A 20,350-nucleotide genomic window follows, 5' to 3' on the forward strand; every position below is an offset into this window, starting at 1 on the left:
TCCAGTGGGAGTTAGAGGGTTCCCTCATGATGAACTTTAGGGGAACATTAGTTAACAGGAAAACAGGTGCTACCTTACACACCAAAACTGTGCAGTCACACTTGACACAAGGACACAGATTCTATTGTTCCTACTTTTTAGTTTGTATAGTAGAAAGATCATTGGATTGGAAATCTGAGTGTGAATTCTGGTTCTGGCAATTACTTCCTGTGCCACCTTGGGTCAGATATTTAATTCTCTGGTCCTCAATTTCCCGGTCTGCCAAATATGGACAACATCACAGGTGTCAAACTCACCGCTCCAAAACTCCTAATGGGCTCAAACCAGATTAAAATGTAACTGGGAAATATTTAACAAAAATAAATAAAAATATACGGATATATACTATACCATATAGATCATCTTAATTTGTGGTTTTCCAAGTTTATATGCAGCCTGCAGGGATCCCTTTCTATTTGAATTTGACATTACTGTACTACATGTCCTCTAAAGTCTTTTCTAATTCTAAGTCTGTGATCCTATAATCCTTTGTAGGTCGTACCATGACTTAAAGTCTTCCCTGTTTGTTATTATACCACATGTTATCAAACTGCTAAAGAGAATAAGTTATTCTGAGGAAAAATTTTAAATGTAGAGAAGACCTTGGAGGGCTTACTGCCACAAAATTTGGTAATCCCTGGCAAAAGAAAGAACAAGAGACCATGTTCCTTTGTGGTGTTTGCTAAATTGAAAGTGGAATTTTCTGGTTGTGTGTACTTTCTGTACTTTCAGACTCCTTTTATTTGATTAGACATTCTTATTACTGTTTTTAAAGTTTTTACTGCAGTGAATGGTTGCCTAAATAGACAGCTAAATTACAATCCTCCCTGGAGAAAATTAATGATAGGGTCAGTGCTCTTATTCCCTGTCACTAGTGAAATTGCAGGAAAATAAATACAGAAACAGGTCATTAATTCATTGTGGATTGTATTTAATTCAGAAACCTTCGCTTTTTATACAAATGGATTTCTCGTCAGTAATTATCTCTTCAGGTTGCTATAGTAAGAAGTTTATACGGTAGAGTTTGGGAGGAATATTATTTTATTATGTGTGTCAGCTTTATCTTGATATTCTTTTGGATGACCTCATTGGGTTTGGGAGGGAGGACCCTGAGATTGAATGTGGATCTTGGTCTCAGAACATGGCCTGTAATCCATCAGGATGGTAACAGTGAGTGTATCGAGGAGCCAATTTGTTCCTGCGTTCCATCTTAGGCTGTAAGTTGTTGGATGGCAAGCACAATGTGTATGGAATTCTTTTTTTTTTACCACTTTTGCCATTAGCAAACAAACAATAACAATGACATAAAAGGTAGTATGGGAAGGTAAATAATGAGCTGGCCTTGAAACCAGGAAACTAGATTTAAGTTCTGTCTCTGATACATATTGGCTATGTGACAACCCTAATTTTGAGGCACTCAGACTTTACACACACACACACACACACACGCACGCACACACGCACACATACACACTTTTATGAATGTTTATATCATGCTCATACACATTTGTATATGCACACACACATGTGCACTATATAAATTTAGACAGATGGACACGCAAACACACATGATAGGCGATATATGCATGAACATATGTGTGTATACACATACGTCTCTGTAGGTATACATATACATACTTACATATGTGTACTAGATCTTTGATGTCATTGTTACAGGGAATTCTCAGATGAGGAAAGATCTTAGATATTTGCTTAGTGCAGAGAAAGGTTAATTGGCTTGCCCAGGGTCACACAGCCATTATTTATCAGAGTTGAGACTTGAACCCATGTCTTCCTGACTTCTAGGCCAGCTCCCTCTCTATTACACTGTGGCACACCTCATATAAACATATCGGTAGGTAATTTACAGAGTTAGCATGGTGTGGCTGATCAAGAGCCAGCGAGCCAAGAAGACATGGATGCAAATCTTGTCTTTGTCAAATATTAGCTCTGTGACTCTGGGCAACTTCTTGGTGGCCCAGGTAATTATCTAAGACTTAACTTACAGATAAATTATTGATCTGCAACAGTGGTGGGTGTCTCACACTGGGATTCCTCTGCATAGATGAAACCATAGGTTCAGATGAAAGTGATAAGACAAATTTATAGGTACATAGTTCAGTTATTTAATTTAGCTTGCCTTGTTTTAAATGTATAGACTAGGCTGAAATAGGTTCCATCCCCTACCAAGATGTTAATTGCCTTTTTATAATTTTCTTCCCTTGATTTCATTTATTTGCTAATTTTTTTCTCTACCACTATTGTTTGATTTTGAAAATCATCTGTTAGCTCTTCCAGGAATTCTTGTTGGGTCTGTGTCTAAGTCACATCTTTCTTTGAGACTTTGTTTGTAGAGATTGTCTCCTTTTCTGAGTCTGTGTCTTGATCTTCCCTGTCACCATAGTTGATTTTTATGGTCAGATTTTGTTGTTGCTGTTGTTTGCTCATTTTCCCATTCTATTTATTGATTTGGAATTTTTTGTAATGTTAGACTCTGTTCCCAGTACAAGGAAGAGCTCTGTCTCAAGCTTCAGGCTTTGTCACACTGCTATTTTCAGAGCTGGTTCCAGGGTTTTGGAGATTTTCAGTGTCTTTAAGGTAGTATCATTTAGGAAGAGATGTGGTCACTGCTCTTTTGGTCTTCACGATGGTCCTTACCTAAGAAGAGTTCCTTGGGATTGTAATTCATACTATTCCTTAGGTTCTCTCCTCCATGGAGACTGTAAAAATAAAGTTCTTTATGGTCTCTGATGCCTTAGAGCCAGAAGTGATATTGCTCCTCAGTGCTTCCACTCCCTCTTGACTGAAAGTGCTCTTCTTTGCCCTTGAATTGAGATCCAGAAGTGGGCATAGGCAATGGAGTTGCCAAATAGTTGTGTTTCAGGGCTCCCACTTCCTCTCGAATGAAAATGCTCCTCTCTGTCTTTGCATTATGGCCCAGCAGTGGGTCTAGGCAATGGAGATGCCAAATGGCTTCTGATCCTGCATCCAGTGCTAGCGCAGGAGTCTTCTGTAATCTCTTTCTGACCAGCTGCCAGGTTCCCTTATGTCTCTGGCTTGGGAGCTCCCTAAGCTGCTGCTCTTTCTGTCCCCACTATCACTGGTGTTTTATCCATGTGAACTCTGGGCCAGCCTCCTCCACCACATCATAGATCTCTCTTTCTGACCTATATTGTCTTGGGCTGAAAAAATGTCTCACTCTGGCCTATTTTGGGGCTCTGCCACTCCAGAATTGGATCTGTGGTGTTATTTTAAAGATGTTTGGAGGGGAATTTGGGGAGAACTTGACTGAATGCTTCTCTACTCCACCATCTTGGCTCCACCCCTGGAAGTCCTTTAATATGCTTTCCATTCATTTATCCTTTAAAGGGATAGTTAGTGAATACCTAGGGAACCATGATTTCTAAGAGCCGGAATGGTTTTATCAAGAATACTCATGCTAGATTAACCTTACTTAGCACAGTTCCTGGCACACAGTAATCACTTAATACATTTTTATTGCATTAAATTGAATTTTGAAAGGATCATGTAATTGGCTGATTAGGGGAATGCTGTCAATATAGTTTATCTAGATTTAGCAGCATATTGGATAATATTTCTTAGGATTATAACTCAAGAACTGCTAGGGTCCAAATCCTTCACTTAACACATGAAGAAAACAAAACTCAGGAAACTTAATGAACTTATCCAAGTTTCACAGATAGCGTCAGAGGCAGGATTTGAACTCAAATTCTTTTACTTTAGGAACAACCACTCTTCCTCCATACCACACTGCCTCTTAATCCCATACAGTTATTATGGGAGAAGATATAAAGATGTAGAGTAGAAGATTATATAGTTACACGGATTCAGAAATGGTTAAATGGTTACACTCAATGAGTACTTACATATCTTCCTGGCAGGAGGGGCACTCTAGTACTTAGGCCCATGTAATATTTTTTTTATCAGTGACTTGGACAGAGGCATCAAATGGCATGTTTATAAAATGTCCAAGTCATACAATACAGGAATGATAATTAACACACTGGATGACAGAGTTGGGATCTTAAAAGGTCCTGATAGGCTAGAGCACTCTACTAAGATAAGGTTCAGTAAAGATAAGCATGAAGTTTTACACTTTGGTTCAAAAATTCATATCACAAGTACAAGATAGGGGAGGCATGGTTCGATAGGAGTTTCTCTGAAAAAGATCTGAGGGTTTAATGACTGCAATCTCAAAGCTTAAAATGAGCCAAGCAGTGTGAGGTGATAGCAAAAAAACTAATGCAATCTTGAGGGAAGTTAGGAGAGGCATAGCTTGCAGGGATATGGAAGTGACAGTCCTTCTTGTGCCTGGAGACCACACCTGGGGCAGTGTTTAGTTCCAGGCACCTCAGATTAGGAAGTATATTGATAAACTAGAGAGTGTTCAGAGGAGAACAATTAGTCTGGTGAAGTGACTAAAGCTCATATCATATGATGATTTGTTGAAGGAACTGTGAAGTTTAGTTTGGAGAAGATTCATGGGGGAAAGTATATCAGGCTGCGTTCAAATATTTGAAGGGCTATCATGTAGAAGAGAGTGTATACTTGTTATGTTTGGCCTCTGAGGGCAGAACGAAGAAAATTTTTAAGTTACAAAAAAAGCAAATTTAAGCTTGATATCAGGGAAAATGTATTAATAATTAGAGCTGTAGAAAAGTTAGTCTTCCTCAAGAGGTGGTGGGTTGCCCATCATGAGATGCTTTCAAGCAGAGGTTATATGCCCATTTCTTAGGTATGTTATAGATGGGATTTATTTTAGGGTATATGTTGGAAGAGTTGCCAATAAGGTCTCTTCTAACTGTACAATCCTGTGATTCTAAGGGTAGAGAGAGAATAGAAGGGTGTCAGGATAGGCTCTGAGTGACTCCCATCTCAGTGAGGGACAGATAATGCATGATACAACAAAGGAGATTGAGAAGGACTTGAAGGAGGAAAAAGAGGTTGGACCCAAAGAAAGAAAGGCAAGATAACTCAGTGTCACAGAAGCCAAGGAATTATCGAGAAAGACACGGTAGACAATATCAAGAGGTGCACAATGATCATGTAAAATGAGACTGAGAGAAATGCCATTGAATCTGCATTTCAAAGATTAGTAGAAGCTCTTTTTTAGCCAAGCAAAGAATTAGGAAGGCAGAAAATAAGGGACTGAGAAATGAGGATTAGCTGAGGAAATAAAGGCAACAAGAACAGGCATTTTATGGGAGTTTAGCTATGAAGGATAAGAGAAAGTTACATGATAATATTTTGAGATGGCAGGCCATTTTGAGAGATGGCAGGGCCAATGCAACGTTTTGGTTTTTTCTTTATGGATAAGGGAGGACAGGGAATATTTGTAGGTGGCATGAAAAGATCTGGTAGATAAAGATAAAGATGAGAATAAGGGAGCCAGTGATCCAAGGGGCAAAATCTTACAGAAGACGGAAGGTAGTGAGATCAAGCAGAGGGTTTGCCCTTCTGAAGGATATGATCCAATTCTTCTTCAGAGACTAAAATAATGAAAAGAAATAGTGAATCAAGCATTTATTGTATGATAAATGCCACACACTATGCTCAACACTGGTGATACAAATGCAAAAAGACAGCCCTTGCCTTAAGAGTTTACACTCTAATGGAAGAAGACAACACAGAACAGAGAGCTTACCTACCAATGCCTCATTTCACCCCAACATCAAACCTGAACTTACAGGAGGCCAGCCTGAGTTAGGTCCACCCCCTAACAACAGCAAATAGGTGGTTGAATTCATGATTGCTCTTTCTGTGCTACTCAGCCTCTCCCAGATACACTAACCTTGGGCATGGCTTTGTGGATAGCTGTAATATTAAATAGATATTCTATATTATTAAGACTTCTGCGAGGCATGACATTACAGATGACCATTATCTTTAAATGGGTGAACAGTATGGTAAGGCGTCTCACAAAATTCAGGAGTGTTACAGATAGGAAAAAACAAAAACAAAAACCAACCCTGCCCCCAAGCCCTTAACAAACAAAAAACTAAACAAATAAAAGCCTTTTCAATACTTAAAAAACTGTGAGTTTGTCTTCTTTTTTATAATTCAGCTAGCCATCTACTATGCCAGCTAGCTGACTGGGCCTCCTAAAAAAAGAGATTATTTGGTTTTTTGGAATGATTTCCAAGTAAACAACAGTTTAGAGCATTAAGTATTACTTTTTGGATTACATGAATGGACAAAAGTAAGTGGGAAGTGATTGTATGGGGGGAAGGAGAGGACCTTGAAGTTACTTTGTGTAATATCCTCACCCAGAATTATTTTTACTGAAAAATGCGAAGAGTTGAAGGAAAGATAAGGTTTTGGAAACTACGAAGATGCCTGAACATATATGTTTCTGCAGCTGCTAAAAAGCACCTGTGGCACAGTGGATAGAGAGCCAATCTCCAAGCAAAGAAGACCTGGGTTCCAAGACCTGTATCTGACACATACTGGCTGTGTGTCCCTGGGCAAGTTTCTCAAATTCTCAGTGTTCTAGACCGTAGGTGTCAAAGATGTAGTCCACAGTGTCCCTGCAACATTTAGAATTGCAGAATCAAAGCATGTCATAGCTACAAGAGACCTTAGATATTTTCTTCCGATTTTAAAGATGAGGAAACATGCTTAGAGGAGTTAACAAGTCATTTAACACTTCCCATTTTGGAGCACATTATCTTTGGAATGAAGTTCAGCTATTTTTATTCAGGGTAAATGTTTTTTTTTTTAACAGAGAATTTAATTTGTCACAGCAAAAACACTCTATTTTATGAAGTACAATTCTGTATCTTTTTTTTAAAGTTCATTAATTAGTACAATGGTAGAAATAAGTGAAATCATCTGTGAAAATTCACCCTTCTCTTATGTTTATTTCACCAGGGCTCGGAGAAGGACCATATATATTGGCTAGCTATGGAAGCATTGGTACAGTTCTTGGAGCAAATATTACCAGTAGAAAAATCTTCCCTTTAAAAAGAACTAGTCCACATGATTTTGTGTTTTTTAGTTTTATGATAACTCCAGGACTTTTCAGAGAAAAAAAATCATGTGAGTATGCTTTATATTTTGAAAAAAGATCTTTGTTTTACATGGATATTAATAAATGGGAAAGAAAATACATTTATTTATTAAATTTATTAAATGTGTACCACATCAGACACTATTGTGATAAACATTTTACAAGTATTATCTCATTTACTCCTCACAACAATCCTGTAAATTAGGTGCTATTCCTATTCTTATTTTATAATCAAAGAAACTGAAGCAGACAGTGATTTTTCCAGGTTCACACAGTAAATATCTTATGTTAGATCTGAACTTAAATCTTCCTGACTTGAGGCCCAAGGCTCTATGCACTGCTACCTACCTGCCTCTAGATAATACGGTTTCTCTTTTTTCAGGAATTTTTCTGTTCTGTCTTTGTAGCCTTAACATCTAACATTGTAAGTACTTAATAAATGCTTCTGTTTAAATTAGTATAAATGTGTTAATTAATATGGATTCCTTTTTTCTAAAATAAACCGTATCATAAAATTTCCATACCACACCCTTATTTTCTAGAGACACATTTTGCATTCCCAGGAAGAAGAGACCTTCTTCAAACTAATTTTTTTAAGATGAAAGGACAAGAAAATAGATATTAATTGGAATATGAATTGAAGATAAAAAGGTTGAATATTCCGAGATCGAATCCTAGTGACATTCTAGATTCCAAAGTTTCATTGAGACAATCTATTCTCAGAATCTGGAATCTTAATATTGGATTTTAGGGAGATCCTCTTTGAATGGCTCACATTAATTCATATTTTCAAGAGATTGCTCAAATGGCACATCTACAACCCCTAAATAAAAGCAATAAGAACTCACATGGTGACACTGAAAAAAATCTCTCATTTATTTATGACTCATAAATTAGGGAGCAATAATTTAAAAGTATCTGTGAATTCAGTATACTACTGATGATTAGATATGTCAAAAATGGAAAGCAGGGCAAATTGAGGTTTTTTTCTTTAATTTGGTAACAATGACTATATTTCTTTTCTCTCCCTCTCTTTTCTGCCTTTTAATTTAGTGTTTCTCCAGCTTTTATGCAGTGATGCATATCTTCTATTGAATAGTAAAGTTATCTAAATAGATGCCTGGGTAGTCATTAACTATTCATATTTTTTCTAATTGATCAGTCAATCAATAAACATTTATTAAATGCCTGCTATGTGTCAGGCTCTGTGCTAAGCACTGGGAATACAAAAATAGGGATAACATAGTCCTGCCTTGAAGGAGCTTACTGATGTAATGGAGGAGACAACATAGGTTCCTAGCATAATGATATTTCTAGATATATTAAAGGTGGAAAAGCCCATTAAAAATCCATCCAAGACCTTTCAGACATTTTTTTACAATAAAAACCCTCTATTTTCCAGAGTGACAATAAAAGTGTTTCTCTAGTCTTTGGGGTTACCATTTCTTATAGGACCTAAAGCTATAAGGGACTTTAGCCTATTTCTATATTTTACAAATAAAGGAACTGAAGCTTAGAGAAATGAAGTGATTTGCCTAATTCAGGTAGAGCTGGGATTTGAACTCAAGTCCTCTGATTCTCCATCTGTTACATTACACTGCACTGTGAGGCACACTGAGGCAGCTGCTGGTGGACCTGTGAATAGGTACGACCATTCTGGAAATCAATTTGGAATTATACACCAAACAGTTGCTGAATTCTGCATGCCCTTTGACCCAGCTCTATCACTGCTAGTTCTATACCCCAAGCAAATCCAAGAAAGAAGAAAAGGCCTTTATATAGGAAAATATTTATTTCTGACACTGTGATTTGGGAGGAGGAGAGAGGAAGAATATGATTTTAGCAGCCCAGTTATGTGTCCATGATTAATGATTTTATCACTTTTTGGGAAATGGAGCTGATTGTCTTTCTTCTTTCTTTCCTCATTGCAGCTTTGTCACTGGTTTCCTTAGAATCTGCTGAAAGGCCGAACTACTTTCTCTTTGTCCATGAGGATGACTCCATTAGCTTGGAGCGGTGGGAGGCAAACTCTGGCTTTCGCCGAAATGCCACGTTTTTCCACCACCAGGGCCTCTGGATTCCTGGTTATAGTGCATTTGAACTACACAGCAAGAAAGGGTTTTTCATTATCTTCACTGATTCCTCTGTCAAAGTCTCCAAATACGATGATTCTGAAGATTTTAAGCTTGCCAGTAGCTTTATCCTGGAAGGTATGCTTTGTGTGTCCTAAGAGAATACTGAGCTAATTCTATCCTAACAGTAATAATAATAACAACAAACATTTATTAAGCACCCTCTATATACCAGGTACTGTGCTAAGCACTTTGCTATTATTATCTCATTTGATCCTGACAAAAACCCTGAGAGGTAACTGCTGTCATTATCTCCATTTTTACAGATAACGAAACTAAGGGAAATCAAGGTTAAGTGAATTTCCCAGGGTCACATAGCTACTAAATGTCTGAAGCTGGATTTGAACTCAGATCTTCCTAATTCTAAGCCCTCTAGGCACTGTGCAAAACTATCTCCCCATTAGTCCAAACAGGACTGCCTTTTTTTTTTAACCATTCTTTCTGTCCCCAGTGCTTAATACAGTGCTTGGCATGTAGTAGGTGCTTAATAAATGTTCATTGACTAACTGATCTTATAAGGTATGGTCCTCAACTTTGTAAAGACTGCTGTGGAATTCTCACAGCTGTGTTGATTCCTATATGTCAGTAATATTGAACTTTGTCATAAGCCCATATCCATTCCACAAGTAGGTATGATGCCATTGTGATAGTAGTAGATAATTGAAGGTTCTGTTCACTTCTTCCTCACTTCTTCCTTCAACCAGATTGGAGGTATCCCACAGACACTGCCTATGTATTTCTGAAGGGGGGAAGAGGGAGCCATCCATAATAAATTGGAAGGTGAGGAAGAAAATAAATTATCAGGGGGAAAACCATGAACGGTATTAACCACGGGGGAAAAAAAAGAGATGATCCAGAAAATATTGGCGACTTGTGACCCATATACCTACTTTCTCATCTCTACAAAACAGAATGATTTGCACATACATTAAAAGTATTTTTATGATTATATGAGAATAGGGAGGCTTTCACAATCATTTTTCTGCAGCAGACCACATTTTCACAGCAATTGACTCAACGGTAGTAAGGAAACAAAAACCCAAGGCAATTAGTGTTTATTGATTTTTTAAAAAAGCATTTGACTTGAGAGCAAAATACAGCCTCCCACCAATTTTCTGCCATGCATGTGTTAAAGTTATATGCAATTCCTTAGCAGATGTAACACAGAAAATGATTTCACATTTTTCTGATCCTGAATCACAAGTGAAACTTTAAATAGGGAGATGTGTGCTCACAAAGGAAGTTCTCTATCATACTGGAAGATGTCCAGCCAAGAGTTCAGAGGGAAGAAGGATCAGAGATTTAGACCTTCAAGGGAGCTTGGACATCATAATGTCCCAACCCATCATTTTAAAGATGAGAAAACTGACCCTGAGGTTAAGTCTTAGTCACAGCACTGATCAGTGACAGAGAAAAGATCTGGAGCTATGTCATCTGTCTCCATAGCCAATGCTTTCCCAGTCTGCCATGTTGCCTGGTGAGACATTCTGTCTCATGACATTGGGCTCTTTACAGCTAGCCCCAAACTGCTGCAATTTCCATAGTAAAATTCATGACCGCTCAGAAGAATTCAACCTAATAGTCCAAATGGGAAAAAAAGCATATTAAGAATGTCTCTTATGAAGGTGTACAGAAGAATTGATAGTCCATTGAGTTAATCTATCAGTATGTACTGCTTGAATAGACACTGCAGCTGAACAATGAACCAGCTCCAGAACTGAATAGGAGCAAGAGAGAGTTTGCATCTGGATTTTCAATGACCTTGATCTGTTTCCCGAAGCAGAAGCCCTATTTTCTGGAGCAGCACAGTTTCTTGATTATGCGCATTCTGGACTCACTATAATCCATAAAGCATCAAAGTTGAAGGTGACCCAAAGGGCAATTAATAAATGTGCAATAGTTATAAATAGGATCTAGATGGTATAATGCTAGCTGATGAATGGCATGCATGAAAAGTGATGTTAAAATTGTCATTCAAGAAATGTGTTGGAAAAGGAAGTACAAGTATTACGTGAAGCAAGTGGGAGCCATAGGAGAGGGACCAAACATTCAGTAAGTCATGATGAAATGCTGAAAGACATAGAAGAAGATATCCAGTGGGCTGGTTATATACTCAAAGAAAGATTTATGGGAGGACACAGACAAGAGTCACCCAGGATGAGAAAGCATGGATGGATGGCCATCTGAACTGCTGATATCTCAACACCTTCATGGAATTTTGTGACTGAAGCTTCCTCCAACACTGTAAGGAACTGTTACTGATATTCATTTTAGTGTACTATTACAGACTCAGGAATGAATAATTAACTGCCTGATATTCCTGAGAATGTGTATATGCCAACAAGTCTAATTCCAGGGAAGGCCTTTGCCCACCAGGAGATGAAATAGCTAAGCCCTCTTTGTCTTGTGTAGGGAAAGAAGACAAACCGACAAGCAGAAAATCGCATGGTAGAAACCGAGTGCCCCTGGGAAGGCTTCAAGCTGTGTTCTGTTTGTGTAGTAGGCACATCGTGGATTGTGTTAATCTTATCAGGAGTGGAGTGAATAGTAGCTATTTGGCATTTAGCCCCTTCTTACCATTCCAGACTTTGTACATCCTTCTCTTTTCCGCTTCTTCCAGCCACAGTCATTTATTGGCAGCTCCTCAAACATGGCAGACCACTACCATGTATTTGCACTAGTTGTCCCCCATGCCTGGAATACTCTGACCCCCCTCTCTTTGGTCTCTTGTTTTCCCTGACTTCCTTCATGACTCAGGTCAAGTCTTAACCTCTGTAAAAGGTCTTTCCCTGTCCCTCTAGCTGCTAATACCTTCTCCTCTTGTTACCTTTCATCTATTCTGTCTATATATTGTATATAACTAGATACGTACAATACTGCATTTTGTAGTGTTCATTAAAATGTAAGCTCCTTGAGGACAGGCACCATTTTTGTCTTTCTTTATATCCTCAGAACTTGGTACAATGTCTTGCATGCTATGGTTGGTGGTTGTTTGCTCTCTAAGAGGACGAAAATGACATCATTGTGTTAGAGTCGAGTTACAGTGCGTCTGACTGTGGCTGCTATATGCACTTAACAAATACTTCTTGCCTGACTATGTTGGTAAGGTTGACATTAGAAATGACAATTTCTCATTTCTTTCTACATACTTAGATAGATCTGATATATTGAAATTATGGAGGCCTTACTGAAATCTTACCCTTGCCCAATACTAGGACCATGTCTAGAATTCTATAAGGCAATGTCTCCATGAAGCATTAGAAGATTCCACAGGTGACAGAAATTCCAAACTCAAGTACCGACACTGATTTGGAATGCCCTTTCACAAGAGATGACTAGGTGTCCATAGCAGCCCTGCCAGCTCTACATGCTGATATCATTAGACAAGGCCATACTTTTCAAAGACTTTCCTCCCAGCAAGGCTGACAAAGGATTGACTGACTGCAAATCCTGGATATAGGAATTGCTTAAATGTCTTTTTAACAGCGCACTTGTGGTCCTCACAAATGCACCTTCCAGTTAGGCAGTCTGAATAAAGAAGTGGCCTCAGAGCTAAGAAGAACTGACGAACTTTACTTCTTACACATACTGGTTGTATGACCTTGAACAAGTCACTTAGCTTTCTTAACCTGTTTCCTCATTTGTAAAATGGGGATAATAATAGCATCTAATTCATAAGGTTGATTTGAGGATCCAGAGAGATGAGCGATGTGTTTTGCTTCTCTTAAAAGCACTGTATAACTGTTACCAATAATAGAATTAGAATAATTAGAATATTAATAATGCTTATTGTTATTAACAAGGTAAGCTACCAATCTGCATTGGTAGACTTCTTGTTCAGTAGGTCCTTATACCAATGAAGTCACTCTATCCCTTTACTGTTAGTGAAATTGTTATAGCCCACCAGCCATAGGCAAATTATTCACATGCAGGTTTAATTAGGTATACCATATCTTCACTTTTTTTTTCTTTAAAGTCTTTCATAAAACTTCCACTCCTGATGCCTTATCGTGGCTATCAGTGCTAAAGGGTCTATACCAGTGGAAAACAAACTCTTTAAGATCCTAAGACTAGCTTATAGTCCAAGGAATCTGAGCACAAGTAAGCTAAATTAGGAGGCTCAGCACCAGTTTGCCTGCAGGGTGATATGTTTTTAGTCATAACAACTTCTGAAGACAAACTGAAGTAAGAGTAGATGCAGTTCATACTGGTGGAGGGACCACCCTCACCTAGAAAATCAGAGATCTTTGAAGTTATATTTTGAACATCCAAAAGAATTGATGCAGCAGCTACCTGGCACAATGGATAGATTACTAGGCTTGGAATCAGGAAGACCTGAGTTCAAATCTGGCCTCAGACATTTCCTTGCTGTATGACCCTGGGCAAATCATTTAACCTTGCTTGCCTCAATTTTCTCATCTGTAAAATGAGTTAGAGAAGGAAATGGCAAATGGTTTTCTTTGCCAAGAAAACCCCCAAATGGGCTTATGAAGATTCATCCATGACTGAAATGACTGAATGATGACAACAATTTTTTTTTAATGTAGCAGCTGGAGTCACAATAAAATCCCTAGGTCTTCCATATAATCCTTCAGTTCCATAGGCAACAGCTAAGAAGAACTACTGGCATCTTTATAGAGCAGAATCTCCAGGTTGAAAGGAACCTCAGAGGCCATACACTCCAACTCATGCCAGAAAAGAAATGATTTTTTTGCCATTCCCAACAAGTGGTCTTACATTATCTGTTTAAAGACCTCCAAGTAAGAGGAGACTTTCTATTTCCTGAAGCAGCTCATTCCACTTTTAAACTACCATTATTATCAGGAAGTTTTCCTCAAGCAAAGCTTAATCCTCTTTCTTGTGACTTCCTCCCATTGCTTTCTGGGGATATGGAGAACAAATTATCCCCTTTTCCTTCTCTTGAAAATTCTTTCAACACATCATCTTATTCTAATCAGGCTCTTCTAATGCAGTGAATGCTTTGAACACTGATTCCTAGGGCTGTGAACAAGTAACTTTCTAAGAGGCTTTTCTGATAACTATTTACAATGATATATAGAAGGTTCTCTGGGAAGGAGCCAACTGTACATTGATTGCACAATTTCCAACAATATCCACTTGGGTGGTCCTTATAATCTTGAATGGAGAATGTATGATGGCATCAACAACTTTTGTGACTAGCCTCCTGAGAAAACCTTGTGAAAAGTGTCTTTATTGATGTATGTGATGCTAATAGAATGAACTTTATTATGGCCATTTGTGAGCACTTTAGTGAATGTAGTATCCAGTCATGGTTCTTCTGGATAGACATCCTTTCACCTCACCTCTACCTCTTAAAATGCATGAATTAAGCATTTATTAAGCCTTACTACACGCAAAGCATTGGGCTAAACATTGTGGAGAAAAACAGAAGACCAAGACAGTTGCTGCTCTCATGGACTCACATTCTAATGGGAGAAGTTAACACACCGGGAAACTGTTTTGGAACCCCTAACTCCTTTCAAGGTTCAGTGTAAGCACTGCCTTCTTCATGAGGCCTTTCTGATTATGTCAATGGCTAGTTGCATGTCTTCACTGTTTAATTATTTTTTTTATATATTAGTGAACATGTTTTATCTCTGTCCTCTCCCCAGGAGAATGTAAACTCCTTGTGTTGCCTTTGTATTTGTACCCCCAACATGTAGCGCATGTAATACAGCCAATGACTTTTACATATTGTGGAGCATGTGTTTTCTATGTTCTGTTTATCCTATTGACAAGCACCTTGTGCCCAGATGACATTTATATTAAAAGCTGTTCTAGTTTCAGTGACATGCAGTGATACAGGTTCACTGACTAGGATCTCATGTTAAGTCATTTGGATAGGAAATGGACCTATGATTTCATTGCTATAAGGAATTCCTAGATAAGGGGACCCTTACCAATGCTATTTGGCATCTTCTTTTCTTCTTTGCATCTTAAATGCTCCTAGAACACTAAGAAAGTAAGTGGTTTATCTGCAGTACTGTAGCCAATATTTGTTAGAAGTGAGACTTGAACACAAATCTTATGTGTGTAGGGCACCTACATTTTCTTTTTTTAATTTTATCTTTAATTTATGGAATAAAGCAAGCATTGCCATGGCATAGTATGATAAATAAGATGATTGCACATGAAACTGCAAATCTACTGTGAACAACTTGTTATTCCTTTCAAGTATACAACAAAATGATCAATTAAATTTTTTCTCACCCCCCAAGCTACAAAGATATATAAGTAAAATTATTCTATACATGCTTCTACTGATCAGTTCTTTCTCTGTATGCAGATAGCATCTTAATATGGCCTTTATAGTTAATGTGGGTATTTATAATAGTTAAAATAACTTATTCACTCAACGTCATTCTTAAAACAATATTGCTGTTACTGTATACAGTGCTCTTGGCTCTGCTCATTTTGCTCATGATGAGGACCTAAACTTTCCATAAAGCTCTACTGCAATGACTCATAGCAATGTGGAGGTGACATTGGGTTTTTGGATATCTATGCTAGATGGAATATAAGCTCAAGCAGGTTCTACCATGCTGGATATCCATCAATCACATACCAATAATTTATTAAAGACATACTATATGCCAAGCCCTGTGGTAGATGTTACGGGTATAGAGACAAATATGAAGAAGTCTTCCCCTCAAGGAGCTTTCTTTCTAGAGGAATGGGGAAGGTGGGAGACAACATATACAAGATGTAGACATGACCTTCACATGTAGTGCTGTCAATAGACTTTATCTTCTTTTTGAGGACCAGCCAGGAGAGGCTTGTCACTAGTTGGCCTGGAGTTTGGTAATGAATGATTTGTCCTTGTGAGAGGCAGCATGGCATACCAGACAGAGAGCTGGCTCAGAGCCAGGAAACCCTGAATTTAAGCCCTACATATATGTTTGTATAACCCTATATAAGTTATTTTTACTCCAGTACCCTAGGTAACTCTTAAGGATTTTACCTTGCAGAAAGAGTACCTAAAACATTGGTAGAGGAAGTCTCTTGTAAGCTCTCTTTATCAATGAAATCACAGATCCTGTAAAAAATACATGTGAATCAGAAATAGGAAAGGATCTTGCCATCATGTTGGGGTGCTGCAAACTGTCAGAAACACAGAAGTTCAGGGACTTCTAATTCGTGTTTGAAAGCAGAAAGAAATTCACACAGCATATGAATTCCAGGAAACTAGTTTTCTGACTTAAAATTCTTGAGTCAGTCACAAAGCAGAAATTTTAAGCTTAGATATTACTAAGGTTTTAGGGAAGAGGACAAATTCAGTTGCTTACCAGTCTTATGTGAGAATGGAATAGTACTACCTAGCTTTTGAAGGATTCTACCTTCATCAAGAGAAAATGTGCTGCTATCAGATAGCAAAAACTGATATAAAATATAGTTTCTGGATATCAGGCAATAGATGAATAAGCATTCAACATGAATATCTTTTATTGCTACAAAACTACTCTGAATAACCTATGATATAAATCCCAGCAATATACAAACTGCAAGAACTCAAAAGAACAAAAAACCTGTTGGGAATCACAGTGAGTCTTGGCATACATAACTAAACTTGACTGCACTGTTTTGATCACCATAGACTTAATACCCTTTATCTCTATGCTTATAAATTCCAAGGAATTGATATCCAAGGGCCCTCCAGACTCTAGAATTCTACTTCATACTGCACACTGTCATTTTTTTTCAATGTATAAATTCTTTAAAATACATAGTTTAACATTCTTGTTTTTTACTTTCCCAGAAATCCCAGCAGCAGTACCTTATAGAAGGATGTGTGAGTGGCGATATGAACCATGTGCTACTCCATGTTTTAAAACTTGCAGTGATCCAGATGCACTTGCATGTAAATTTCTTCCACCGTAAGTAGCATTTCCTAGTTTCATGATCAATTTATGTCATACATATATTGTAACTTCAGTTAATACTAACTTTAGTAGTTTAAAAACGCTCCTTTAAATACTGAATGTAAGAAAACTTAGGACCTCAAGGACCTGAAGAAAAATTAGAGAAAATCTAGCCTGGTCTATTACAACATCCCTGACAAGAGGTTATTCAGCCTTTTCTTGAATACAGCATGACATATTGGAAAGGGGACTAGGCTTGGAGTCATAAAGACTTTATGTTCAAATCTGCCTTACTGTGCGCTTTCTGTCTGCGAGCACTTGTGCAAGTCATTGGACAGCTCTGAGACCTCAGTTTCCTCATCTGTAAAATGAAGGGGTTAGACACAATGGTCTTTAAGGTCCATTTCAGCTTTGAAACTATGATCCAGTGGCTTCCATTGACAAAGTGTTCACAATATAACAAGACAGATCATGGAACTGTACAATTGTCTACCTAGAATTAGAAGGCACCCTGGAGATCATTTAGTTCAACCCCTTTATTCAAAGTCTCAGAGAGTTTAAATGACTTGTCCAAGGTCACACAGGTAATAAGTTGCCAACCCAGTTTTTAAGTTCAGGTTCTTTGACTGATTCTAACTTCAGAATTCTTTCCACTGCATTACACAGGAAGGCAATTTCATTTTAAAGCTTCTCTAATGTTTAGAATTTTCATCTTTATATCATACTACAATCCTTCTCCCTACAATTTCCACCCACTGGTCCTAGTTCTAACCTTTGAATTTATGAAGAAGAAATGAGCTCCTTCATCCATAGAATAGATCTTCAAGTATTTGAGGGCGACTAGCCTGTCTCATCTGTACTAAGCTAAGCATTCACAACTCCTTCCACCATTAACCATAAATATGTTTTCTGGGTTCTAGTACCTTCTTCTACCAGCTATAGATTGTTTATTCACTTCTTAAAATATGGTAGCCAGAAACAATACAGTATATTCTGGTACTATACATAGTATAAATACTATAGCATAGACACAATGTATAGTACTGTACCTTGTATATATAGTACTATGTATTATATATAGTTGTACAATATATGGCACTAGGTATTCAAGACACACTACTGTACATTATATCTATACATTGTACATGCTATACAGCATATCTATGCATGTATAGGATATATATATTATATCTATATATCATACATTATAAACATTGTATATTATATCAGATATGTATACAAGGCATAGCACTTTACATTGTATAGATATTGTGTGTAATACTATATATGGCATCTACGTACATTGCATAGATATAATGTATCTATAAAATATTGCAAAGATACATTGTATCTATATATCACGCCACCATACACTGCATAGATACAACACATAGTGACACGCTATATACATTATATCTACAAAATATTATACGGATACATTGTATTATACCTTATAGATACTATACACTGTATAGCTGCAATGCATACCATATATACTGTATAGATACAGCATAATTGCCTATATATATCATATCTATACATTGTAGATGCTGTACAATATATAGGTACAATGTATAGCATATAGCATGTACACAATTATAGATACATTGTATTCCATCCCCAAAATGCTGGAGAAGTTGTCATTTAGCCTCTACTTGAAAATTTCCAGGGTCAGGAAAGCTAACCCCTCCCAAGTCAAGCATATTCAGGTTTGTACAGGTCTAATTGTGTGCATCTTTTTCATTACATGAAAATAAAATATGCATCAGTTAAACTTCCATCCGTTGCTCCTGCTGTGGTCCTCTGTGACACATTTAATCAGTCTCCCAAATGAAACCCCTTCAAATAATTGAAGGCAACTATGTTAAATACATAAAAGAATAATATGGAGACAGCAACTTGTCCTTATTATATGGATTCCAACTCCATTAAAAAGATGAGAATAACTAAGTAATTAACAATACTAACAATGATTTGTACAGATTTTTGAGGCTTGTACAACACTTAATATAAGGAAGAACTAACAAAGATTTATAAAATAAAATGGGCCTCATGGGTGTTGCATGACACCAAAGGACTTTAGGTGGAATTTGACTGACCACTTACCCAGGATATTATAGAGAAGATTCATGATCGATCTAGTCTAGAACATTCCCTTCAATGCCCAAATTCAGTGATTATTTATAGAAGAAAGCAGTAGAGGAAGATGAAAAATGGGGATAATAATACTTACAGAAAGGAATAATTGATAGAGAGCTAACTTTGGAGTCGAGAAGATCTGGGTTCAGGGCCTGGTACTGGTGCATAATAGCTATGTGACTTTGAACAAGTCACTTATTGCCTCAGAACCCTGGACAACTCCATAGGATGATACATCACAGAAAGATTGCTGCTTTGCATTGTGGGAGGAAAAGTCCACAGCAGAAGTTCCCTGCTGTAATGAAATCACAGGTTCAGACTGTTCCAACCCCCAGTCCTTAAGGTCCACCACCACGAAACTGCACTTGAGCAAGATATCCTCTGCTGGCAAGAAATGTTGGTCATCCTGTGTTCTCTCACTGGATAGGTTCCAGTCATGGAATAGATCATGACATCATGTAATATGATATGCTTAATATCATATTACAAATATAATGCATTTTATTTCATGTAATAGAGGCAAACCTGGGCCATGCCCGCAAAGGGTAGGTTCTAACTTATTAATGACTCTCACTCCTGTGCAACCCTGTTCTCACCTTTGTAATAATGGTGGTAGAGCCATCAAAAGGTGAATAGACAGAGCTTCTCTAAGTATTTCTGTTAGTATTATAACTAGAACAGCTACTTGGAACAGTGGGTAGACCACTGAATCTGGAGTCTGGAAGATACCAGTTCAAATACAGCTTTAGACACTAAGTAGCTGGGTCACCCTAGGCAAGCCCCACCTACTTCCCAGGGTGGTTGTGAGGATAAAATGGGATACTATTTTTAAGGCTCTTTGCAAACATTATGCACTATATAAATGCTAGCTATTATTTTTATTAAAGTGAGATCTGTAATGACCAACAAGTTCTCAATGTCGGCATTCTTGCTATGCACAGTTACCGCAAAGAAGGTATATCATTTTATATATGGCATATATATTTGGTTTTTTTTGGAGAGGTAGGTGTGGAATAGTAAATAGAGGTGCCTTGTAGATTATGGGTTCTAGTCCTAGTTTTTCATATGCTGGCTCTGTGACCCTGGGCACACAGCACACCAAACAGTTCTGTAAGTAGGATTGTAAGTGA

General features: G+C 37.6%; 1 protein-coding gene across 1 annotated transcript in view; it reads left to right on the forward strand.

The window, feature by feature from the left end:
* OTOGL (otogelin like) overlaps nt 1-20,350 on the forward strand; it is a 194,923-nt gene that overhangs the window by 109,737 nt on the left and 64,836 nt on the right. The window contains exons 29-31 of the mRNA XM_078150389.1: nt 6,931-7,098; nt 9,001-9,279; nt 16,979-17,096. Coding sequence (XP_078006515.1) covers nt 6,931-7,098; nt 9,001-9,279; nt 16,979-17,096 — 565 coding nt within the window. The remainder of the gene's footprint in view (nt 1-6,930; nt 7,099-9,000; nt 9,280-16,978; nt 17,097-20,350) is intronic.

This window comes from Phascolarctos cinereus, unplaced genomic scaffold, assembly GCF_003287225.1.
Source record: "Phascolarctos cinereus isolate Bilbo 61053 unplaced genomic scaffold, phaCin_HiC Scaffold_1;HRSCAF=81, whole genome shotgun sequence".
Taxonomy (NCBI): Eukaryota; Metazoa; Chordata; class Mammalia; order Diprotodontia; family Phascolarctidae; genus Phascolarctos; species Phascolarctos cinereus.